This window comes from Syzygium oleosum, unplaced genomic scaffold (assembly GCF_021117445.2).
Source record: "Syzygium oleosum isolate NSW1041296 unplaced genomic scaffold, Sole_v2.1 Sole_v2.37, whole genome shotgun sequence".
Lineage (NCBI taxonomy): Eukaryota > Viridiplantae > Streptophyta > Magnoliopsida > Myrtales > Myrtaceae > Syzygium > Syzygium oleosum.
This window is the reverse complement of record NW_026607521.1, coordinates 2,197,457-2,213,901: the sequence shown is the minus strand read 5'-3', so window position 1 is coordinate 2,213,901 and position 16,445 is coordinate 2,197,457. Positions and strand designations below refer to the sequence as shown.

At 42.7% G+C, this 16,445-nt stretch overlaps 1 protein-coding gene and 1 long non-coding RNA gene across 2 annotated transcripts; both read left to right on the top strand.

The window, feature by feature from the left end:
- The first annotated feature begins 787 nt into the window (after nt 1-787).
- Nucleotides 788-7,352, top strand: LOC130135721 (MLO-like protein 15). Its single transcript, XM_056305340.1, has 14 exons — nt 788-930; nt 1,040-1,097; nt 1,193-1,416; nt 1,769-1,885; nt 1,976-2,042; nt 3,171-3,244; nt 3,351-3,422; nt 3,472-3,617; nt 5,917-5,966; nt 6,057-6,097; nt 6,324-6,542; nt 6,651-6,718; nt 6,836-6,899; nt 7,026-7,352. The coding sequence occupies exons 1-14, from the start codon at nt 805-807 to the stop codon at nt 7,350-7,352; spliced, it is 1,653 nt and encodes a 550-aa protein (XP_056161315.1). The 5' UTR covers nt 788-804.
- Nucleotides 7,353-11,765: 4,413 nt separating this feature from the next.
- LOC130135731 (uncharacterized) lies at nt 11,766-14,199 on the top strand. The gene is made up of 2 exons (XR_008814975.1): nt 11,766-11,936; nt 13,890-14,199. It is a non-coding gene; the product is annotated as an uncharacterized LOC130135731 (long non-coding RNA).
- Nucleotides 14,200-16,445: the final 2,246 nt, after the last annotated feature.

Sequence of the window (16,445 nt, the reverse complement as noted above, 5' to 3'; positions counted from 1 at the left end):
GAAATCCTAAAGAAATCCTATTTGTTATAACGAAAGGCACGATAATGTGCAATTAAACACTATGAAAGTAGAAAACCACCCGAATTCACGTTGAAAAGACGGATTTTGAGTCCGAAAACGACCTCGAATGGATGCCTTGATTTGGCCGAGACATTGCATTCTGAACCAACTTTTCCATTTGGTATCGCAGGCCCCATGACTCCATCTAGATCAAACATTATGACTCGCTCATCGAGTATTGCGCGATTATTCATTTTGAGCCCGCCTTTTGGAATACGTTCCAAAAAGTCTTTAACAGCGACGTCCATGTCAAATAGGGACAAGAACTCCAAATTACACCTAGAATACCCAAATCTGATGATCACAACCATAGAGGAACCGGAACCGGGGTGCATAGATTATTATGAAATGAATTGGAGCTCAAACTTATACATTCTCCTGTCAGAAGCTTATGTTAAATCAATTTTGCATGAGCTGCCTTGTCTCCGTAGCTGTGAAGTTTGCCTTACAATATTTCCCGATTTTTAGCGACAAACTGGAGTCAACGGGAGGTGTTATTCGGGGCATTGGAAGAGCAATTTTCAAGTTCTGTATTGCCGCGTTCTTGTTAATTAAGTCCATCTTCATCGCACAGATGAGTCTGTGCACTGGTATTCTATTAACAAATAAGAGTAGCACATGGGTTCATATTTACGTGTCTATGTCATCCTATATATATGGGTGTGTGAGGATATGAAGGAGGGTACATCAAAAACACGCAGAGAGAGAGAGAGAGAGAGAGAGAGAGAGAGAGAGAGAGAGAATATGGCGGATAGCGGAGCAGAAGAGAAGACGTTAGAGTTCACGCCGTCGTGGGTGGTGGCTCTAGTTTGCTTCAGTATAGTTCTGATTTCTCTTGCTGTCGATAGATTCCTGCTTTGCGCTGGCCAGGTGCCTGTCTTCTTTCGCTCGTATCACCTTTCTAAAGATTTAGCTCCAAGACACCTCTTGGTATCAAAGAACGCTGTGTAACTTTGAGTTTACCGTCGAATTAATGCAGCTTTTAAAGAAGTCCAGATGGGAGCCGCTGTTCGGCGCCTTACGGAAGATCAAAGAAGGTGAAGGATCTACTTTTGACCCCTCCTTTTGACAACGTCAAATTCAGACGGGTGCGAATATGAATTTTACATTAACGTCATCAATGTTGGTGCAGAGTTGATGCTGCTGGGGTTCATATCGCTGCTCCTGGCGGTGTTCCAAACAAGAATAGGGAAGATTTGCATATCGGAGAGGCTTGCCAACGTGTGGCTTCCTTGCAAGAAGCTCGACTCGTCTTCCACCCCAGCCCGTTTCACTAATTTCTTTCGGTCCAGTGAAGCACGAGGGCGCCGCCTCCTTGCTGAGGCTGCTGCTTCAACTGATTTCTGCGGTGAAAAGGTAATTTTATTCCACCAGCCTGCCCCGCGAAGCTCTGTCTTCATTAACTTCGTTTATGTGTATTCTCCTTATCGTGACAACGGAGATGATATAAGTAATGATGGGGATACAAATGCTAGTTTCCTAATTTGTTTATAAAATTGCATGATTTACTGTAAGGTGAACACAACAAATAATCAAAGTGTGCATTTTAAATATTCATCAATAGTCTGTCACATCATTTAATAAATCAGCACAATTAAGTCTCTGCACATCTATAACGTTACGAGAGAGAGAGATATCGAAAAGATTATATGAGAAAAATATACAAGGTCTCACAAAGAACATTTTGGTGCAACTTTAATTTTTCCAGGGGAAGGTGCCATTGCTGACAGCTGAAGCACTCCATCACCTGGACATCTTCATATTTGTGCTAGCTACCTTCCACGTGATTCTGTGTGTGTTCAAAATAGTGCTTGGATATTGGAAGGTATGGCACATATACTACATTCTAAATCTCTCCAAACGTATCTTGGACCAATTCTGTGACACTCGCCTTCCACATTGCTGTGTTCATTAGATACATCGATGGGAAAAATTGGCGCACCCTGATGTCGGGAGCAAGCATTATCACGAACTGCATGACAGTAAGCAAAGACCGTCACACTAGACTCATTTGCTTCTCGAATTTCTGGTACCAATTGTCTCCGTTTGGGGGAAGAACAGCAGAAGTGCCAAAAGTTATCTATGGAGCTCACTTTAATGCCAAAAGTTTCATTTGGATTACTTAAGTGCCAAAAGTTTACGCCGGCGATCACTTAAGTACCAAATCGGAGAAAAAACGATCACTTAAGTGCCAACGGCAAGAAATTCCGATCAAATTTAATACGTGACTTTTATATTTAAATTTTAATGACATGTGGCATTTCCACGTGTATAATTCAATTTTTTAAATATTTTTTTTTCTGATTTTTTTTTCTTTCTTTTCTTTTTTCTTTTTTCTTTTCTTTTTCTTCTACCATGGCCGGAGGCCAGCCACCGGCCAGGTCGGCCTCGCCGGGCGTCGCCTTCCTCCGGGCGAGGCCCGGCTAGGCAGTCGTGGCCTCGGCGAGGGCCGGCCTCGCCGCATTTGGCGAGGCGAGCCCTCACCAAGGCCACGGCGGCCTCGCCGAGGTGTCGCCTTCCTCCGAGCGAGGCCCGGCGAGGTCGATGTGGCCTCGGCGAGGGCCGACCTGGCCGGATCTCGGCGAGGCGAGCCCTCGCCAAGGCCACGGCGGCCTCGCCGAGGCGTCGCCTTCCTCCGGGCGAGGCCCGGCGAGGCCACCGTGGCCTCGGCGAGGGCCTCGCCGAGGCCACGGCGGCCTCGCCGGGCCTCGCCCGGAGGAAGGCGACGCCCGGCAAGGCCGGCCATGGCCGGACGCCGGCCATCGGAAATAAGAAGAAAGAAAAGAAAAAAAAGAAAAGAAAGGAAAAAAGAAAGAAAAGGAAAAAAAAAGAAAAGAAATGCCACATCAGCCTCCGGCGAGCCACATCAGTCTCCGGCAAGCCACATCAGCTCGAGAAATTAATAAAAAAAATGCCATGTCGGATTTCCGGTGAAGTGGCATTTAAGTGATCGTTTTTCACAACTTTTGACACTTAAATGATCCGTTTGAAGTTTTTGGCACCAAAGTGAGCGCCGTACACAACTTTTGGCACTTCTAGTGTTCTTTCCCCGTCTCCGTTTTCTGTGAATCTGACTAAAGTGGTCATATCTATGTCGTTTGGACCTGCAGAATTACTACAGAAGCAACCAGAAAACCGAGGTTGTCTCGCTTTAGGCAATAAACCGAAAGCGTTTGGCTGGATGGTAATAGTCTCTATGAGTCTCTTGATATACAATGCAACAACACTCTTCAGTGAAGAAGTTCACGTAGAGCTATAGGCTTCTCTTTACATATCTTCGTGTTCTGCAGTGTTCATTTTTCAAGCAGTTTTATCCTTCTGTGACTGAGTTCGAGTATCGGGCGCTTCATTTGAATTTTATGGTATGCCATTCTTCTGCAAATGTAGAATTAATTTTCCATCGTAGACTAGTCATGCACTAATTTCGATGAAATGCTTCATACAATAATTTTTCCGTCTTCTTTACAGGCACGGCATTTGGATAAGCGGGGGGAAGCTTTTCGCAGCTTTGTACCTGGTGCCGTGAAAAAAGATTTTGAGAAAATTGTTGGAATTAGGTAATTACTAATTAGTACACCTTTGATGCTAACGAAGCATATTTTCTTTCTTTTTTTTGGGAGATTTAAACTTGGCGAGCGAGTAATCGAGTTGAAAATGACGGAACAAGAGAGAATATGTCACTTTATCGACAAGAAGGAATTATATTTCCACTTCAACTATTCCGTTTGTATTTTGTTTTTGGAAAAACAGTGCCTTTCTCTATGCTGATAGATTTTCGAAAGAATTGGCAAATGTTTGAATAAAAAAATGGAAACCGGTTATTTGATTTTTCGGTGAAATTATTAACTCGTTTTAATGATATGCAAATTATCAACTTTTCTTATCTTTTATCACAATTTATTTTGCCTTTCTTGTTAATGCTTCACAATAACTAACTCTTATATGAATTTTCCAATCTTTATTTTAGTAACTTATCAATTTTTTTTCCGACTAAATTACCAATTAGTTTTGAATTTATTAACTTTCATTTGTGTTACTTACCAATGTTTATTTGGTTTTTCTTTTGTTAATTTATTGATGTTTTTTACCAACTTTTATTTGTCTTTCTTACAAACTTTTGTATGAATTTTCAATATTTGTTTATGTGATTTACTAGCCCTTCTTCATTAGGTTACCAATCAATTTTGATTTATCAACTCTCGCTTGGATTATTTGTCAACTTGCAATTATTTATTTTTTAAAACCTTGCAATATCTCTATTGAGTTACCAACTGTTTTTTGCCCTACTTACTGCCCGTTAAATGTACCGACTAATATTTTTTAGAAATTACAAATCTTAATTAGAGTGATTATCAACTTCTTCCGTTGATTTACCAATTTTTTTTGTCTTGCTTACCAACCCGTTCAATTTATTGACTAACTTTAGAAATTACTAACCTCAATTCAAATGATTATCACCTTAATTCCCATTAAGTTACCATTTAGTTTTGTGTTACCCATTCTTATTGAGTTAGCTATCGATGTTTATTTGATTTTTCTTTGAATTACCAACTTCCCTTAATTTTGACAAACCAAAAACTTATAGTGTACCAACTTCCAATTATTTGCCTTTCTTACCAACGACTTAGACTTACCAACTATTGAAGGATTTTACCAACCTTCATTTGTGTCATGTACCAACTATTCTTCAATTAAGTTACTAAATTATTTTTGGGTTACCCAACCGTCCTTTAAGTTTATTAGCAATGTTTATTACTATTCTCTTAAATTTACCAAATTTTATATTTTTTTTTGGTCAGAACCAACTTTTCTATTGAGTTGTACAATTATTTGCCTTTCTTACCAACACTTTACCAAATCCTTTTAGAAATTTCCAATCTCAATTAGAGTAATTAACGACCTTTGTGCGGTTAAGTTATCAATTAGTTTTGCGTTACCAACTTTTTTTGAGTTAGTACCAACATCAAATATTGTTTATTTTTTAATTACGAACTCTTCTTATTTCTGGCCCCCCCAAAAAAAAGCTTCTTTTATATTTCACCAATGTTTATTTACCTACTCACGCCTTATATTAACCACCTATTATATGAAATTATCAACCTTTTATATGTGATTACCAACTTTTCTTCGATTAAGTTGTCAATTATTTTTGGTTTATCATAGAGTCGCTTAACGACTTATATTTGTTTCAAAATTTTACAACCTTTACTATTGAGTTACTAGTTTTATTGTCTTGCTTACCGGCCTTTTTTATGATTATATTACCTACTAGTCTTGCATTACTAACTCTTTTATGAGTTTGTTGCCCACATTTATTTGGTTTTTTCTCAACTTACAAACTTCATTTTATTTCTGACAAAAAGTTCTCTTATTTTTTACCAATTTTTTATTTACATTTCTTACCAATGCCTTAAATTTACCAACTATTATGTGAATATATCAACTTTTCATGGAGTGATTTACCTGTTTTTACACTTACCAACCTTTATCGAAGTTTATTTTGACGGAAAAAAATTCCACATTTTTGGCACTATATAATAGAATTCTGCTATTTAAGTTTGCTTGCCATTCGGAACGTGGTAATGCTGGTGTCTTTTGGGTTGGGTGTAATTGCCACTCCTAATCTCCAAACTCTTCTCATAATTAAGGCCCAATTATTCTCAACTAAACAAAATGAAAAAGAATTGAAAAGCTAGACGTAAGTTTAGTAATCGGAGACAAAGTACTGAATAACTACGGCAGTAATGACGGACTTTTCATGGAAGACAGTACGTTATGACTTCTCACAAGAATATATATAGTAAACAGAGAGTGCTGAGCTCTTGGCTTGTTGGTTTCGGTTTTTGGCCATTGCAGTTGGTACTTGTGGATATTCGCAGTGATCTTTTTGCTCGTGAATGTGGCCGGTGAGTGACTTAAGCACAATTCCGCAGCATTGTTTCATTGATGATAGTATTATCATGTCTATCGACTATGTATCTTCTTTCCTTTTGCAGGATGGAATGCGTTCTTTTGGATATCTTTCATCCCCTTGACAGTAAGTAGTGGCAACTTTACTAGTCATTATGTTTGCTTGCCCTTCAAGATATGGCATTTTGCTCATCCTGGAATTTACTCCAGAGAGTGGATGTCCCTAAGAAACGTTTTCCATCTGAAGAACAAGATGTGTTGCATTGTAAAATTCTGAAAAATATAAGATGTTTATTTCTCCCACGGAATTAAGGAGACTCCACATGTAACTGGTGCTTCTCACTTCTGTGCAGCTTTTGCTTGTTGCCGGCACCATACTGGAGCATATGATAACACGACTCGCAGAAGATGTTGCCAAAAAGCATCCTGAAAATGTAACCCGCCCTGATTGCAATGTTGTCGAATTTCAAAGTCACTATTTCTGGTTCCGTAACTCTCAATTCGTCCTCAACTTGATTCACATCGTGCTATTCGGGAACTCCTTGGAGCTTTCTTTCTTCTTCTTTATATTGGTGAGCATTATTACCCCTCAAATTATCATCCTCATTTCAATTAAGCAAAGTTACTGGCCATATTGGGGAAATTCCAACTGTATAATGCTTTCTCGTATCTCTATGCAGTTCCAATATGATTTTCACTCCTGCATTATGGGAAAGGTTGGTTTTGTCGTCCCAAGAATAGCAATAGGGTAAGACCTATTGCTCATGTCAATCATATCATTGTTCTATACTCCGTGAGTTGTATAGGGTTAATAATTGAGGCCTAACAATCGATTTCACTTATGTGGCATTTGTCGCACTCTCAGAGTGTTCGTGCAGTTCATGTGCATCTACAGAACATTACCATTATACGCAATTGTGAAATCGCAGGTGAGTTGAACTTACAACTTACTATGCACTCCAGATTTGGTAGTTTTTGTTTTTTTTTCCCTCTTTGAGTATAAATCATGGAACTGAACATGCCGAATTCTTTTTATATGTCTCAATGAAATTAAGATCCCTCCTCCGAAGGAGAAGCAATCGGACAAACAGAACAAAAGTCATCTTCTGAAGGAGAACCAATCGGAAGAATGTAAAGAAGAGCGTCTTGCTGATCTTGATAAAATTAAGATAGGGTTGAAGGAGAATGAAATGGACGAAGAGGAAGAAATGTGGATCGTGACCAAAATTTCGAAGTGGATCGATAAAAGAAAGAACTCAAACAAGGTCGCTGCAAAAAATGGATCGACCCAAACGGATTCGAGAGAGGGATCGGTTGGAGTTGAGGCAACAGAATCCGATGACAGGAACTCAAGAGGAGACATTGAAGCACAAGAAAGATAATAAAGCCTGCACCAACATTCGATACAAATGAGACCATATATCTCTTTATTCATGAACTGTTGTTTTCTTTTCCTTTTCGTAATATGAACACATTATAAGAGCTCGAGTCATGCTGCACCATAATTCTATTCTCTTCACTGGTGCTGCTTCTTTTATCCGGAATCGATCGATGAGCATCTGCTAGAGTTGGAAATAATAATAATAACAATAATATCAAATTTGCGTGTAGTCTGGTCGATCTAAGCAAAGAAAATATTTTTGATCGAATAGAGTGGCTACAGTCGCAACATATAACTCTCACCTGTTTATGTGAAGAATATTATAAATTTTTAAGGAGTTAGAAAATTGGTAATAAAATTACCGGCCACCTGATTCCCCCCCACCCCCAGCTTATTAAAAATCCTTTGAGACAGTTACGAAGGTGCCCACTTTTTAACAGTTTACAAATCACAAACTTTCTTTTTTTATCTCCTGCACCTTTAGATTGTTGTCAAAAAGTGATTTGCAAACTGTTAAAAAGTGACCAAAACGCCCACTTTTTCACAGTTTGCAAATTTGGTCACCGTTAAAAACTGGCGGTTGTCGTTAAAAAGTGATCTGGTCACCGTTAAAAACTGGCGACTGTTGTTGAAAGGAAGGTAAACTGGCGATTGTTGTTAAAAAGTGATTTGCGAACTGTTAAAAAGAAAGTTTCCAAATTCCAAGACATATAATTTATGTCTTGGAATTTTGATTTTTCTTTTGCGGGATGGCATATGTTCTTTAGGATATCTTTCATTCCCTTGATTCTGTATTTCTGTAAGTAGTTTTTAACCTTTCGGATGTTTGTTTCTCTATCGTAATTAAGAAGACTCTACATCCTACTAGGTTTCTCGCTTCCGTGCAGCTTCAGCTCATTGCTGGCATCATACTGGAGAATATGATAACACGACTCGCAGACGAGGTCACCCAAAAGCATTCAGCAAGTGCAGACCGCACTCGTAGCCAAAAAAGCGAAGAGGACTTGGTTGTCGAATTTTCACCTTACTATTTCTGGTTCCGTAGGCCTCAATTCGTGCTTCACTTGATTCACATCGTGCTGTTCAGAAACTCCCCAGAGCTTGCTTTCTTCTTCTTTATATTGGTGAGCATTCATGTAGCTCAAATTATTTTTTCATTTGTATTGAGCAATGTTTCTGGCCGTATTGGGGGAAGTTCCAATATGATTTTCCCTCCTGCATTATGGGAAAGGTTGGATTTGTTGTACCAAGAATAGTAATCGGGTAAGGCCACTGATTGCTCATATCCTTGTCCTTCGATTATCCCCATGTGCCAGATTAGATCGAAATTCCGAAAGCCGGTTGATGCTCTAGAGTAGCTGCTAGAAAATTCCGAATCCTCCTCGAATCGAATGCACCAATCCCTTTTTCCTCTCAAGGTCTTTATTCCCCTTCAGCGTTTCTATCTTCTGGCTCGCATATACTGCCTAGTGCCTAGTGTGCCCAGAATTCTCTCACAGTTTGCTCGAGAATTCTGTGCGAGAGGTTGCTGTTTGTGCCATGAGTTCTCTGTTATGGGTGTGTGCTCTGCCCCCGGAACTCATCCTCTCTGTTTTTGCTTCTTTTTCTTTTCCGGCAGCATCCAGTGACCGAGGATATCTCACTCCCCTTGGCCAATTGTCATCTCTCCTTTGTATCTCCGAACTGCACCCCTTTCTTCTCTTTCTCTCTATCTCTGCCTCTTTCTGCACCAAGGCTCTACCTCTCTCCTCTGTTCAGCGCCTATGCCCTGCCATCTCTTTGCTTCACTCAACCTTCTGCTCTTTCTCTGTTTTCTTTATCTCTTTTGGGTTTTTTTTTTTTGGTAAGGACTTTATCTCTTTTGGGTTTATCCTCGCCTGCACGAATAAGGAGTACTCTTCGTTTTTCTCTCTTCTTGCTAGCACCGACTGAACCCACTTTGTCATTTTGTGTGCCGATGACCTGCTTTAATCCTCGGTTGCTTTTTTTTTTATCTCCCTCACGATTGTCTAGCTGAAAGTGGCCTAAACGAGGGCCATTTCGGTGAACAAGAAGGAGGGAATGGTAATTAGGGGTGAGCAAGATGACCGCCCAAACCGGGATCGGATCGGACTGGACCAGACCAACCAGTTTTGTCCGGTTCTTGGGAATATCGGTCCGATTCCCAGTTCCTAAAAGTCGAACCGATTCCGGTTCTAGGGTGAGAACTGGACCGGACCGATAAATATATATTTTTCTAATTTTTTCATATATATATATTTATTTACATTTTAATTTTTTTAAAAAAATAGAAAGCTTAATCTAATTTCCTTAATTCTCATTTGCCTTTACCAATAAGTGATTGGTCCCATTGGAATCGGACTAGACCGATGATGGTCCGGTCCGGTTCACGGTCCCAAGACTAGCTGGTCCAGTCCCCGTTCCTAGAAACTGGGAACCAGTCCTCCCGGTCCACTTCTCGATTCTTGGTTTGGATCGGACCAGACTGGGAACTACTCACCCCTAATGGTAAGGATGAATTTGGAGAGATGGAGAGGGAGATCGGGCTTGTGGGATCAACCTTAAGTGACGGAATGGGATTAGGCTTCGCCTGGATGTTAGGGCCTTATCCAAAACCTCCATAAAAATTCTTGTTTAGGGTGTGTTTGTTTGGCCAAATTCCAAAAAAAACCCCAAACTTTAAACTTTGTCCCAATTATACCCTGAACTTTTTTTTTGTCTCAAGAAAAACCTCAAACTTTTCTCCCAGTCCCAAATCTACCCTACCGTTATAACTCCATCCAATTAACGTCGAAAAAAAAAAAAAAACAGAACCGAAGCGGCGCGCTGCCAAAGCCTTCGCCGGTGGCCGCCGCCACGACTCGGCCCGGGAAGGAGCGGCGGCCCTCGCCCGGGCCTTCCCGAAGGCCGGCGACCTCGCCGGCCCGGGCGAGTCGCCGGCCTCCGGAAGGCCCAGGCGAGGGCCGCGACCCCCGTGCGAGGCCTCGCACAGGGTCGCCCACCCTGGCGAGGCTCGCCCGGCCTTCTCGAAGGCCGGCGACCTCGCCGCCCGGCGAGTCGCCGGCGAGGGTCTCGCGGCCCGATCCGGGGCGAGGGTCGCGCCCTCCCCGGATCGGGGCCGCACCCTCGCCGGCAACTCGCCGGGGCCGGCGAGGTCGCCGCCTCGGAAGGCCTGGGCGAGGCCTCGCCCGTGGCCGCCGACCCAGGCGAGGTCCGCAGCCCCCCGATCCGGGGAGGCGCGACCCTCGCCCCAGATCGGGGGCTGCAGACCCTCGCCGGCGACTCGCCCGGGGCCGGCGATGTAACAGTCTGAATTTTCGATCCTTTTTCCCGGGATTTAGGAAATGAATTTGACCAATGCGCTATAGTGAGATCTCACCCGGGAACCGCGCATTCTCGGGATGCTAACCTTAGGGGTAGGGCTATTACGGGATTGAGTTCGCATGACCAAAGAACTCGACTGGGTTCGATCTTTGACTATATGGATTGACGAGGAATGTTTTGAGCCAACCGAGACCGGTCTATTTGATTGATCGTGTCCGAAGGGCACTAAATGATGACCCTCGCAATTATATGACGATCGAGGTCGCCTTGGTTCGAGCAAACTTAAACGTGATTTGACTGAGTGTCAGTCACAGGTCGAGAGCGCGTAATCCTAATGAGCCACCCGTTAGCAAGAGATAAGCTAAAGTCGCGATTGGTCAATTTTAGTCATTTCTTGGAATTCGGGCCCGGGAATCGAGAATTTTGAAAGTGACAATTTTGAGCGGCCGAGGACGTTTTCGGCTTGGCCAACCTTGGGGCCACCCATTTCTGCAAAAAAATAGATTTCGGTCCGGGGCTGGAAAAATTACGGTTTTGCCCCTGTGGACACCGATGTTGGATTTTGAGGTCGTTTGAGGTTATTTTTCGAGGTCAAGGTCATTTTAGAGTGGCCACGCATATTTGGAGTGGTTACGGCCAAAAATTAGAATTTCGACAAAAATTGGAAAAATAATATTATTTTATTCCCGGAACTTCGTAGTCGATTTTCGAGGACTTAGAAAGTGAATTTCGCGATTCTGACGCCATATTATGTTGGCCACGCACATATGGAACACGTATGTGCGAAAATTGGAATTTCGCCCCGGGACCAGAAAATTACGATTTTGCCCCTAGGCCTATTTTTGGGTATTCCGAATTTTGGGGATTTTGGAAATTGAATTTGGGGATTAAGTGTGGATAAATATCAGCCCCAAAATATTGGACAAAAACGCCCTTAGATATTTTGGTTTGGAAGAATGTGGACCAAGTGTTTTAGGGGCAAAATTGGAATTAAGAAAAAAATTGGTCAAACCTTGGACCAAATATTTAATTGTTTCTCTCCTCTCTCTCTCTCCTCATTCCCTCTCTTCTCTCGGCAGCCCCCCCCCCCCCCCAACAGAGAACTCTCTCCCTCTCTCCCTCACCAAAAATCCTCTCATCTCTCTCTCGGCCTTGGACCACCGATCATCGCCGGAGCATCGCCGGAGCAAGCCGCCACCACCGATCGCCGCCGGCCAGCCGTTCCCCCTTGCAGCTCTAGCCGAGTTAGTCTAGAGTTCGGGTAAGTCGCGATCTAATCCCTATTTAGGACGTCGGGTATTTTCGGACTCGTTCGGGTATGGTTTAGAGGATTTAGAGGTTAATTAAGGCGTTGATAATGATTATTGGTGGTTGATCATGGTTATTGGTGGCTGAGTATGGCTGGTAGTGGTTGTTGCGGGTTAGATTAGACGTCGGGAAATGACTTTTGGCGGTTGGAATTCGGTGGAAATCGGTTCGGGTTTGAATCCGTGAGGTTCGGGGTGAATCGCGGATTCACGGTTACTGTACCCGCCCGGTTTGCTATTTTTGTAGAGAATTTTGTGGGCTGAATTTGAAGAAGGTTTCTTCATGAAAGTTGTTCACAACATCTTGAGGTATAACATACTTTAATTTGGGAATTTTTGGAAATCATTTGAGGTCATTCGGAAGTCCATCTTTGGACCGAAATAAAACTGCCCGATTTACTGTTCACCCGACCTTCGGGTCTGTTCGAATTTTTATAAATTTTTCCAGGCCTATTTTCAAAATTCTTCCTTCACAGAAGTTGTTGGGGACATTCGTGGCTATAACATATAAAAATTTCAAAGCTTTTCAAGGTGATTTGGGTGTTGAAATAAATGTATTTTGAGGACAAATTATTCTGTTGGAGCAAACTGATTTTGGTCTGATTTCGAGGGACAAAAAGGCATGGTTGCAGTTTGAACCGGATTTCGTGTTCTGCCTAAGAAATGTTTATTGGAGTGTTTTTTGTGACATATCCAAAATTGAGAATTTTTGGAGTTCGTTTACTATTTATTTTGATGGGATTTTGGTCACTGTATAAACTGCCCAATTTTACCCCGATTCTTTGGATGTTCGTTTTTATGAGCGGAATGGTGGGGGTGTCGAGGTTGAATGGTTGCTGCCCTTGTGGCGGGAATTGAGCCTGAATGTGTGTTTGAATGTGGATTGGTGATATGCCGTGTGTGTTTGGCCGTGAGATGTGGTGGTGTGATAGTGCATTCGCGTATTGTATTCGCGTGCCAAGAATGTGTGATTGGGTGGCGTGTTCGTGTGACGAGAATGTGAAATATTGAAATGTGTGTGAGGTGTGCGTGTTTGGCAGTGTGTAGGTATGGCCGTGTGACAAATGTGATTTGAGTGGAATGAAGGTACTGGAATGTAGGATTGGTTTGAAAAGTGAGACCCTGAGGCGTGTACGTTTACGCGGGGTGAGGTCCGTCCTGAGGCGTGTACGTTTACGCGGGACGATGCCGTCCCTGACGAGGTGACGATGCCCGGCCCGACGGGGTGACGATCCCTGACGTGGTCAGAAGACCGTTGGCCTGATGCGTTTTACGCGGGCGCGGTAGAAGGAAAGTGTGTGTAGGATTCCGTCCTGAGGCGTGTTCGTTTACGCGGGATGATGCCGTCCCTGACGAGGTGACGATGCCCGGCCCGACGGGGTGTCGATGCCTGACGAGGTCAGAAGACCGTTGGCCTGATGCGTTTTACGCGGGCGCGGTAGTGGTGGAAAGGTTGAGAACGAGCGGGATTTGGCTTGACATGTGAGGATTGTGAAAGTGATGCATGGTGTGAGTTAGTGTGCGAGTGTGTTTGTATCGCGTGATGCAGTGCGCGATTATGGGGTAAAATCTGCTAGGCATGGTATGGGACGTGCCCAAGTAGGTTTTGCTTTATAATCGAGGCACGCGCGCGGCTGTGATGTACTGCTGTGGTATGATTGGCGTGTGTATTGATATGTGGAAAGTGTGTGATGGCATGTGTGCAAGAATTGTATGTTGGGATTGTGGGCTAACGTGCATGGTGCGTATGCAGAGAGTCCAGGTATGTGTGAATGTTTGATTGCTGGTTGTGTGGTTGTTTGGTTGCGCGTTTGGATGTGTCTGGAATTACGTGATAGCCTAGGTGGGGTTTAGGTTGTGACTTATTGAGATGTGATCTCATGGTTGTTTCAACCAAACCATTTCAGAGCCCCCACTTGAATGTCGAGATTGAGGTCGACTCGGAGTCGTCGGGTGAGCAGACAGCTGCGGAGGATTCAGGTGGTGATGCCGAGGACAGTGAGTCAGAGTGGACGCCTTCGAGAGGGCGTAGGGGATAGTTCTGGGAGGAGGATGCGCCCCATTTTTGGATAGTGCTGACCTAGAGAGCTGATCTTGATATTTTGGTGGTTTGGAGTTTATAGTTCGGTGTGCTTATAAATTATTTTGTGGTTTGTATTGGCGGATGATGTAAATATTTGGAAGTGTAATATATGCTTGGTGGTTTGACGATTTGTTCCTTCCTGGTGTTCTCCAATTTTAATGTCCGGGATTTTTTTATTGCTTCCGCCGCGAGTTAACTCTGATGGATCGTTGGGTCGGCGACGTTATTCCTAGGACGTCGCACTCTGTTCGACCGGAGGCGGGATGTCGCGGGCTCGACGGGGGTTCGGGGTGTGACAGGCGAGGGTCGCCGGCCTTCGGGAAGGCCCAGGCGAGGCCGCCGACCCCGAGGCGAGGCCTCGTCCGGGCCTTCCCGAAGGCCGGCGACCTCTGGCCCGGCCGGGCGAGTCGCCGGCGAGGGTGCACGGCCCCGATCCGGGGAGGCGCGACCCTCGCCCAGGATCGGGGCTGCGGACCCTCGCCGGCGACTCGCCCCGAGGCCGGCGGGCCGGCGAGGTCGCCGCCTTCGGGAAGGCCCGGGCGAGGGCCGCCGCTCCTTCCGCGGTATGGCCAGGCGGCGGCCACCGGCGAAGGCTTGGCCACGCCGCAGCTGCTGGTTCTGTTTTTTTTTTTTTTTTTTTTCTGACGTTAATTGGACGGAGTTATAACGGTAGGGTAGATTTGGGACTCGGAGAAAAGTTTGAGGTTTTTCTTGAGACAAAAAAAAGTTCAGGGTATAATTGGGACAAAGTATAAAGTTTGGGGTTTTTTTTGAAATTAGGCCGTGTTTGTTTCATGTAAAGTTTTTGGAAAATATTTTCTAGGAAAACTGTTAATTTTCTTTTGTCTGGTAATATATGATCGAAAACATTTCTTGGGGTTTGGATATTATTTGGAAAATGATTTTAATCTCATGAAATTTTTCGGACAAAAAAAATCGATTTTTTTTAATTTTTTAATAAAAAAATTCGAATTTTATATTATTTTTTATATTTATTTTCTTTTTCTAAAAATTCGAATTTTTAATGATTTTTCTTTTTTCTTTCCTTTTTTTTTCCTCTTCCTTCGGCCGCAAACTGGTCGGTCATGGCCACGGACGAGCTCGAGGCTCGGCCGATGACGACCACAGGCGAGCTTGAGCTCGTCGGCCTCAACAGAGCTTGGGCTTGCTTGGATCAACTAGTCGTCGGCCGTCATCGAGGCCGGCGACTGGCGAAGGAGGAAGAAGGAAAATAAAAAAAGAAAAATAAAGAAAAGAAAAAAGAAAAGAAAAAGAAAAAAACAAATAATAGAAAAGAGTAAAAGAAAAGAAAAGAAAATAAAATAAAAAAGAAAAGAAAAAGATTAAAAAATTCAAGATAGCAATTCCGGAAAGTGTTTTTACCTTCTTACATATCGGAATTCACCTTTCTAAATTTATACATGAATATTTTTATTGACCGGAAAGCGTTATTGGTTGATTGGTCATTTTCCGTGAACCAAACCGATGAAAGTCCGAAAAATCAATTCCCGGAAAATATTTTCTTCAAAATAAACGCACCCTTAAATTCATGAAATACTCCGAGTCGGATTGTGCAACAGGCCTGTTCACGATCTCGCCATAAGTAGATGTTCTATACGGAGATGCCATTCTAGAAAAAGGTGCCTAATTTCTAAATGCCAAAAATTGAATAAAGAATGCGAATGCAAGACTATGCCATGTCGATATTTTTTTTAGGGTCAAATTCCATTACTATCGACAAATTCAATCCCCAATTTTCTTACGAAATGCATAAATAGTTTACTAGCTAAAATTTATCTGTCAACACACAATATAGTACATCAATGCGATGAAAAGTTTTTGAATGATTCGGGTGTTTAAGAGCCTATTAATCTCAGTTGTTGAGTTATATGCCTGTGTTGATCATGTTGATCAGAAGGTTGATCATGTGATTCAACAGTTGAGATTGATTAGGCTCATGTGCACTCAATTTATGAAAGTATTGTTCCAACGTGACTCACAACCTGTAGCAAAAAATTGAAAGAAGAAAAAAGCGACTCCAGAGTCCTGTGCAAGTAAAGAATATTTCGTGTGGTCTTTGTAAGAAAAAGACCAAAAAGAGGAACATTACCTACGGTCCAAGTTGAAAAAATAAAGGAAAAATATAAAAATCACACCTTATCTTTTACCCATTGAACACTTATATACATCTACATTAGAATATACTCAATATCTAGTTGAGTTTTTACCTTTGAAGGCCACTTTGTACTTTCACATCAATTTTTCTTGTATCCTTATTTATGAAAGTGTACTTTTCTCCATAAAAACGAAAAATCCAAGCCTAAATCCTAAATTCTCACACCCATTCAAAATATTCAAAACCAACTAAAACCACACCACC